Below are 8952 nucleotides of genomic sequence, written 5' to 3' on the forward strand. Positions count from 1 at the left end.
CGAGCACTCATCCTACTCCAAAGATCCAGGGCAAGACCTGCAATACCAAACACAAACACTAATAGCACTGAACACCTTCTTCTCAATTCTAAGCTACCGCACACACACACAAACCCCTTACCTCCTCACAGCTGGAAAAGTAACCTGGAGCAATGCCCCACAAGACTACTAATGGGTTGACTGCAGGAAAAGCTCTGCTCTGCTTTAAGCTTGTAAAGAGTGAAAAGAAATGCCTGACACGCTTTTAAACAACCAACTCATGCAGTCAGGATATAAAGAACAAGGTCTAAAGAGCAGGCTTAGCACCTTTAGTCCTAGCAGTGATGTGGAAGCACCAACACAGATCACAATCAAATGCACTCATTGAGCAGACAAGCTGTACTACCCAACCCACTGTAAGATCGTGCTATAAAATGCCCCGCTTTCTTCTTCTCATCCCTATGGCACATTTCAGACCTATTCCTGCTATCCTGATGCTGTTCCCCACCCCCTTCTCACAAAAACTAGTCTTTCTGCTTAATTTTTATAGTGTTTTAAGTCTCAAGCCAAAATTACTGCGCAGATATCCCATACTATGCACCTGGGTGTTTACTGCACCCACCCAATTCATTTCCATCATCTGCAGTAACAGCAGTTAGAAAAAAAAGAACAGAAACCAGAAATCCAGCCACATAACATTTTAGAGGCAAACACCCTGAAATACTAACTACATCAGACTGTAAAGAACCAGCGCCCTCTATACTTTAAAAGTGAGAAATAAACAAGCTAAAAACCATTCTTAAACCTTTCCCTGCCAAAAATCACTATTTCTTTAACAGCTTCTACATCCCAAAACAACATTAATGTTCTGCTTTGGTCTTCTTTAAACCTAAGCATTCAAGTTAGCTTTTATAAGAGCCCAGACCCAAAGGCACCCTTGAAACATCTCCTAGTCATATAACTAGTATATACATTCAGTAACCACAACCATGACCATCATATGTAAAAACAAACAGAGACAAAAGAGAAGGAATGAGAACAAAAACAAACCTTGCCATAATTTCTGTGCCTGAGAGCAACCAAAAAAATCTGCTTAGCTCAAAACCACCAATAACAATAGCACCTCAAAGAAAACCACAGCACAAAAGAGTTTACTGGTACATGCACACATAAATACTAAGGTAGCTTAAAATATTTAGCTAGGAAAAAATCATTTCAAAGAACTCAAAAAACAAAAGCAGAAACAAAGCACAAAGCATTAAACCCACAAAACCCCCCAACCAACTTACCTTCAAGAGAGCCAAACCCTATAGAAGCTCCTTCTTTGGAAGCTGTGCCTTATATACCCCAGGCCCTACCCACAGCCCCTCCCTCAAAGCCCTGGCTCAGGGGTGGGTCAAACCAGCAGCTGGGGTAAATACAGCCTTACAAGGTACAGCTGGCTCTTTTGGTTTCTGGCTTTACCTTTTTGGCCTTCTTTTTCTGCCTTACATTTACATTCAGAACTCACAGACTGCACAGCTTCACCTTTATGCAGTTAGGCTCTGAATTATATTTGGTTTCAGACCACACAGGTTTTTTCTGTCTCGGGTTCTGGGGCTCAGACTCACATGGGTTTGCTTCCACACAGACTGGTTCAGTCTCATGCATTTAAACTGCACAGACACTCCAGCTCAGACCTGGGCCCAACCTGGCATTCACTGACTCACACATCCACACAAATCATACATTGAGGCTAACACAGACTCCCTGGCTCAGACTTGCTTTCCCATTTTAAGTGAAAAAAGACATTGAGGTTATTTAGCCAAGGTGAGCCACGCTTGGAACACCCAAGTGACAAATTATTTCATGGCCTTGTCATTCTCATAAAATGTATGTTTTATTTCTTGTTAGTGTTTTCCAAGGGGTGTAACCCACTCCAGCAATATTTAATACAATCCAGCTCTGTATAATCCAGTCCAGCCCAGTTAAAACCAGTCCTGCCCAGTTTAATCCAGTCCATCTCAATTCAATCCAGCCCAGCCCACTTTAACCCTGTCCAGACCAGTTTAACCCAGTCCAGCCCAGTCTGATAAAGCCCAGCCAAGTTTAACCCAGTCCAGCAATATTTAATACACACCAGCTCAGTATAATCCAGTCCACCCCAGTTTAAACACAGCCCAGCCCAGTTAAACCCAGTCCAGCTCAGTTCAATCCAGCCCAGCCCAGTTCAGTTCACTCTAGCACAGTTTAACCCTGTCCAGCCCAGTTTAATCCACTCCAGATCAGTTCAATCCATCCCAGCCCAGTTTAACCAGGGCCAGACCAATTTGATCCAGTCCAGCCCAGTTTAACCCAGTTTAGCCCAGTTTAACCCAGTCCAGCCCAGTTTAACCCAGTTTAGCCCAGTTTAACCCAGTCCAGCCCAGTTTAACCCAGTCCAGCCCAGTTTAACCCAGTCCAGCCCAGTTTAACCCAGCCCAGCCCAGTTTAACCCAGTCCAGCCCAGTTTAATCCAGTCCAGCCCAGTGTAGTTAAATCCAGCCCAGTTTAACCCAGTCCAGCCCAGTTTAACCCAGTCCAGCCCAGTTCAACCCAGTCCAGCCCAGTTCAACCCAGTTTAGCCCAGTTTAACCCAGTCCAGCCCAGTTTAACCCAGCCCAGCCCAGTTTAACGCAGTCCATCCAAGTCTAACCCAGTCCACCCCAGTTTGACCCAGCCCAGCGCAGTTTAACCCACTCCGGCCCAGTTTAATCCAGCCCAGCCCAGTTTACTTAACTCCAGCCCAGTTCAACCCAGTCCAGCCCAGTTCAACCCAGTCCAGCCCAGTGTAGTTAAATCCAGCCCAGTTCAACCCAGTCCAGCCCAGTGTAGTTAAATCCAGCCCAGTTTAATCCATTCCAGCCCAGTTTAATCCAGTCCAGCCCAGTGTAGTTAAATCCAGCCCAGTTTAATCCATTCCAGCCCAGTTTAATCCAGTCCAGCCCAGTGTAGTTAAATCCAGCCCAGTTTAATCCAGTCCAGCCCAGTTTAATCCATTCCAGCCCAGTTTAATCCAGTCCAGCCCAGTTTAATCCAGTCCAGCCCAGTTTACCCCAGTTTACCCCAGCCCACCCCAGTTCAACCCAACGGGACCCAATTCCCTCTCTTCCAGCACTTTCTAACGCACGAGTGAGGGAACACCGGGGTCCGCCCTGAGGGGGCGGAGCCGAAGGGACCCGAGTGGAGCCGAGCCGAGCCGAAGCCACCCGAAGCGGGCGGAGCCACCCGAAGGATCCCGGGGGGCTCCGAGGGTGTTCGAGAGGAGCCGATGCCTCCCATTGCCCCCCATTAACCCCATTGCCCCCCCCATTAACCCCCATTAACTCCCATTCCCCCCCATTGCCCCCCCATTAACCCCTATTTAACCATTAACCCCCATTGCCCCCCATTAACCCCCATTGCCCCTCCATTGCCCCCCATTCCCCCCCATTGCCCCCATTGCCCCCCATTAACCCCCATTGCCCCCCATTAACCCCCATTGCCCCCCCATTAACCCCCATTCCCCCCCATTGCCCCCCCATTAACCCCTATTTAACCATTAACCCCCATTGCCCCCCATTGCCCCCCATTGCCCCCATTGCCCCCATTAACCCCCATTGCCCCCCATTAACCCCCATTGCCCCCCCATTGCCCCCCATTAACCCCCATTGCCCCCCATTAACCCCCATTGCCCCCGGTGCCCTCCCAGGGCAGAGGCCGCTGTGGGGCCGCGGCTCTGAGCACTCCCAATGGCGCTGGCGGGGAAAGCGGTGGCGGTGACAGCGGCCCCATAGAGACCCATAGGGACCCCATGGGTACCCCCAGCGACCCACAGAGACCCATAGAGACCTATAAGGACCCATAGTGCCCCATAGGGACCCATAGAGCCCCATAGGAACCCATAGAGACCCATAGGAACCCATAGTACCCCATAGGGACTTATAGGACCCCATAGAGACCCCATAGCGCCCCATAGATCCCATAGAGCCCCATTAAGTCCCATAGATCCCATAGAGACTCAGAGACCCCATAGAGCCCACCATTAAGCCCATAGAGACCCACAGAGCCTCACAGATCACCATAGAAACCCATAGAGCCCCATAGCCCCCCATAGAACCCATAGAGCCCCATAGCCCCCCATAGAACCCATAGAGTCCCATAGATCACCACAGAAACCCATAGAGCCCCATAGCCCCCCACAGAGCCCATAGAGTCCCATAGAGCCCCATAGCTCCCCACAGAGCCCCATAGCTCCCTATAGCACCCCATAGCTCCCCATTCCCCACAGGCAGCATGGGGCTGGCGGCGGTGGGCGGGGCCGGTGCCCACGTGGTGCTGAGCTCCCACCGGGTGGATCACGTGACTGGCTGCGTGTGTCACGTGGGGCGGCCCCAGGACCGGCTGGTGCAGGTGAGCGCTGGCAATGGGGCGTCAATGGGGGGCACTTGTGGGTCCCAGCCCCACACTTATGGGTCCCGACACCCCCCCCCCCATGTCCAACGCGGCCACAAACCCAGTGATGGGCAGCGCCCTGGAGGCCGAGGAGGAGGCGTCGGATAAGGTGTGACCCAGAGATCTGCCCTATAGATTCTGCCCCATAGGTCCTGCCCTATAGATCCTGCCCCATAGATCCTACCCCTTATATTTGCCCCACAGAATATGCCCTATATATCCTGCCCCACACATCCTGCCCTATAGACCCTGCCCCTTATATCTGCCCTATAGATCCTGCCAGGTGATTGGCCACGGCTCAGTGATGTCGCTGTGGGGCAGACGCTGGGGCCCTATAGCGTGAGCAAGGCGGCGCTGCTGGGGCTGGGGAAGGTGCTGGGCCCAGAGCCGCGGCCCCACAGCATCCCTATCAATGGGGTGGCCCCGGGGGCTGATCCGCACCACCTGAGTGACTGGGGGGCGCTATGGGGGGATATGGGGTGTCAATGGGGTGCTATGGGGTGTCTATGGGTCCATATGGGTCCCTATGGGGTTTCTATGGGTCCCTATGGGGTCTCTATAGGTCCCTATGGGTCCCTAGGGGTTTCTATGGGTCTCTATGGGTCCCTATGAGTCTCTATAGGTCTCTATGGGTCCCTATAGGGTCTCCATGGGTCCCTATGGGGTCTCTATGGGTCCCTATGGCAGCTCTGGGAGGACGAGTCCATACGGAATCACGTGATGGCAGCCATGAGCATCGACAGGTGGGTGCCATCACATGACCCTCTCTCTCCCCCGTCACATGACACACACCCCCCCCCCCCCCACCTCCCCCTCATCACATGACCCCCGCAGGCTGGGCTCCCACGGGGTCGTGACCCCGTGACGTCACCGGGGAGACCTCTAGGGGGCGCACCAATGGAGACCCGGCAGCTGGCGGGTCACGTGGGGTCAACGCGGGGAGCAAGATGGCGGCCTCCACTGGGGGCGGCCATGTTGGGGGCTCCCTTACAAGGGTCAATGAGGGATTTGACTATGTAAATGAGATGCAAATGAGTTTTAATGGGGGGGTTCAGCGCCGCCGATGGAAACCTATAGGGGAAACAAAGTGGGGGGGGGTGTCAGTGACCCATAAGTGCTTCCGCTATGGGGCAGGCAGCCCCAGGGCACGCTGGGATAGGCCGGGACTCACCCTTCCTCCTCTTCCTCTTCCCATTGGCTGCCTTCTTCCTCCTCTTGGCGGGAAGCGCCTCCTGATTGGGCGGCTCCCAGAGGGCGGCTGAGGCGCCGAAGTGGGTGATGGCGGCCAAGGCCCCGCCCCCAGATGACGTCATGCGCTGACGGCGCCGCCGCGCGGCCCGGGCCTGGCGGCTCTCGCTCAGCCGCAGGAGCAGCGACTCCTCCAGGCGGGTCCTGACCCACAACAGAGACCCATAGAGACCCATAGGGACCCACAGAGACCCATACAAACCCCATAGAGAACCACAGAGAACCATAAACACCCATAGAAGCCCCCCAGAGACCCATAGAGACCCATAGGGACCCACAGAGACCCATACAAACCCCATAGAGAACCACAGAGAACCATAAACACCCATAGAAGCCCCCCAGAGACCCATAGAGACCCATAGGGACCCACAGAGACCCATACAAACCCCATAGAGAACCACAGAGAACCATAAACACCCATAGAAGCCCCCCAGAGACCCATAGAGACCCATAGGGACCCACAGAGACCCATACAAACCCCATAGAGAACCACAGAGAACCATAAACACCCATAGAAGCCCCCCAGAGACCCATAGAGACCCATAGGGACCCACAGAGACCCATACAAACCCCATAGAGAACCACAGAGAACCATAAACACCCATAGAAGCCCCCCAGAGACCCATAGAGACCCACAGGGACCCACAGAGACCCATACAAACCCCATAGAGAACCACAGAGAACCATAAACACCCATAGAAGCCCCCCAGAGACCCATAGAGAGAGACCCACAAGGTCCCATAGAGACTCACAGGGACCCACAGAGACCCATAGAGAAATACCCACAGGGACCCATAGAGACCCATAGGGACCCACAGAGACCCATAAAAACCCCATAAAGAACCACAGAAAACCATAAAAACCCATAGAAACCCCACAAAGACCCACAGCGACCCACAGAGACCCATAGACCCCCCAGAGACCCATAAAGCCCCCATAGACACCCACAAGTCCCCACAGAGCCCCAGTGACCCCAGACAGCCCCACAGCAAACCCGTAGGGACACAGACCACATCACGCCCCCCTAAGTGACCCCTAGAGACCCGTAAGTGGCCACCTCCTGCCCCACAAGTGCTCCCCCCCACAGCCCCATAGTGCCCCATAACCCCCTCCCTCCAGCCCCATAGTGCCCCATAACCCCCCCAAGCACCCACCTCTCCACATCGCCCCTGTGGGGCCGCTCGCCGCCTGCCCCCGGCTGCCCCACAGCTCCTGGGGGCGTCGCTGAGCTCGTCCCGCAGCTCCCGCAGCACGGAGCTGCTGAGGGCCCGGCGCTGCGCCGCCTCCTGCGCCCGCTGCTCCCGCCCCACGGAATCTATGGGGCGCAGGCACCCGTCAGCACCTCCATTGAGCCCTATGGGGGCTGGGAGGTGTGGGGCAGGCCCTGGACTCACCGTACTGCACGGGGATGATGTGGGGCGGGACGTAGCGGCGCCCGCCCCCTAAGCCAGGCGCCTTCAGTGGGGCTGCTTCAGGTTCCTATGGGGCAGAGGAGGCGTGAGCTGCCCCACAGCGCACCCACAACCACCCCATAGCACCCCGTGTTGCCCCATAGCTCACCTCGGCCAGGTTGGAGGGCTCCGGATGGAAGGCCAAGGGGTGCTCAGCTCCTATGGGGCGGTCACGGGTTATCTATGGGGCGTCACAACCCCATAGGAAGCACTTATGGGGCAGGGCTCACCTGGGGCCCCCGTCATGGCCGCCCGCAGCAGCTTCTCCACTTGGTACTTGAGGCGGTGCTCGATGGGGCGCAGCTTCTCCAGGACCTATGGGGCAGCCCCATAGAGCCCAGCCCCATAGCTCTGCCCCCCACACCCCTTATACCAACCCCATAGAGCCCCCAGCCACACAGATAGGCCCCCAGCCCCATAGAACCCGCCCCAACCCCCATTGGAGCCCCCTCGCGGACGCTATGGGGCAGCCCCCCAAGTGTGGGGCAGCCCCCCCTCACCACGCGGGTCTCCAGGAGACGAGGCAGGGCCGGGAGCCCCCCCAGGGGCCCCCCCCGGGCCTTGGCCCCCAGCACCAGGCCCAGGTCCTGCAGGTACTGAACCAGCGCCTGTGCCCGCAGCTCCAGCAGCGACAGCCCCTGTGGGGAGCGAGGGGAACCCCATGGGGACCCATAGAGATCCATAGGGACCCCATGGGGACCCATAGAGACCCCATAGAGACCCATAGGGACCCCATAGGAACCCCACAGGGACACATAGGGACCCATAGAGACCCATAGGGACCCCATGGGGACCCATAGAGACCCATAGGGACCCCACAGGGACACATAGAGACCCCATAGGGACCCCATAGGAACACATAGAGACCCCATAGGGACCCCATAGGAACCCATAGAGACCCCATAGGGACCCATAGAGACCCCATAGGGACCCCATAGGAACCCCACAGGGACACATAGAGACCCCATAGGGACCGCAGGGGGACCCGTAGAGACCCCATAGGGACCCATAGAGACCCCATAGGGACCCCACAGAGCCTCATAAACACCCATGGCACCTCATACACACCCCATCTGACCCACATACCCCCTCATAGGAGCCCTGTAAGGCCCCACCAGCCCCATATAACCCACCACAGGCCGCCCCAGAACACCAACAACCCCCCATTAACCCTCCTCTGCCCCACATAATCCCCCCATAGGGCCCACGTAGGGGCCGTACCCTCCTCCTAAGACCCATATATCCCCCTCTTAGACCCCTACAGAGCCCCACAGCACCCCATTAACGCCCCCTCCACATCCACTGCCCCACACAGTACCCCTTAAAACCCCCATATATCCCTATAGCGCCCCCGTATCTCCCTATGGCCACCCCACATCGCCCCATAGGACCCCCATACCGCCCCACAGCACCCCCATAAGCCCCATAGTGCCCCCATAGGGCCCCCTTTGGTACCTTCTCGGTGCGGAGCTTTCCCCCGCGCACCCTCTGCAGCAGCGCCCGCCCGTGCTCGGTCACTGCTGCCACCTGCAGCCGAGGGGGCAAATGTGGGTCTGGGGGGGGTAAATGTGGGTCTGGGGGGGTAAATGTGGGTCTATGGGGGGCAAATGTGGGTCTAAAGGGGGTAAATGTGGGTCTGGGGGGGTAAATGTGGGTCTGGGGGGGGGTAAATGTGGGTCTAGGGGGGTAAATGTGGGTCTAGGGGGGTAAATGTGGGTCTATGGGGGGTAAATGTGGGTCTGGGGGGGTAAATGTGGGTCTATGGGGGGTAAATGTGGGTCTGGGGGGGTAAATGGGGGTCTATGGGGGGTAAATGTGGGTC

At 56.2% G+C, this 8952-nt stretch overlaps 1 protein-coding gene across 1 annotated transcript; it reads right to left on the minus strand.

Moving 5' to 3' along the window:
- Nucleotides 1-5351: 5351 nt before the first annotated feature.
- LOC130610020 (neuroguidin-like) lies at nt 5352-8683 on the minus strand (the record flags this gene model as incomplete). Its single annotated transcript, XM_057429561.1, is given in 9 exon segments — nt 5352-5502; nt 5629-5823; nt 6834-6868; nt 6870-6994; nt 7074-7158; nt 7240-7289; nt 7361-7445; nt 7631-7768; nt 8586-8683. Coding segments are annotated over 9 exon segments (962 nt in total), but the record flags the coding sequence as incomplete, so codon positions are not given.
- Nucleotides 8684-8952: the final 269 nt, after the last annotated feature.

The sequence above is a fragment of the Pezoporus wallicus genome, unplaced genomic scaffold, assembly GCF_028554395.1.
Source record: "Pezoporus wallicus isolate ANWC-B61680 ecotype Strahan unplaced genomic scaffold, APGP_CSIRO_Pwel_v1 contig_9901, whole genome shotgun sequence".
Classification (NCBI taxonomy): domain Eukaryota; kingdom Metazoa; phylum Chordata; class Aves; order Psittaciformes; family Psittacidae; genus Pezoporus; species Pezoporus wallicus.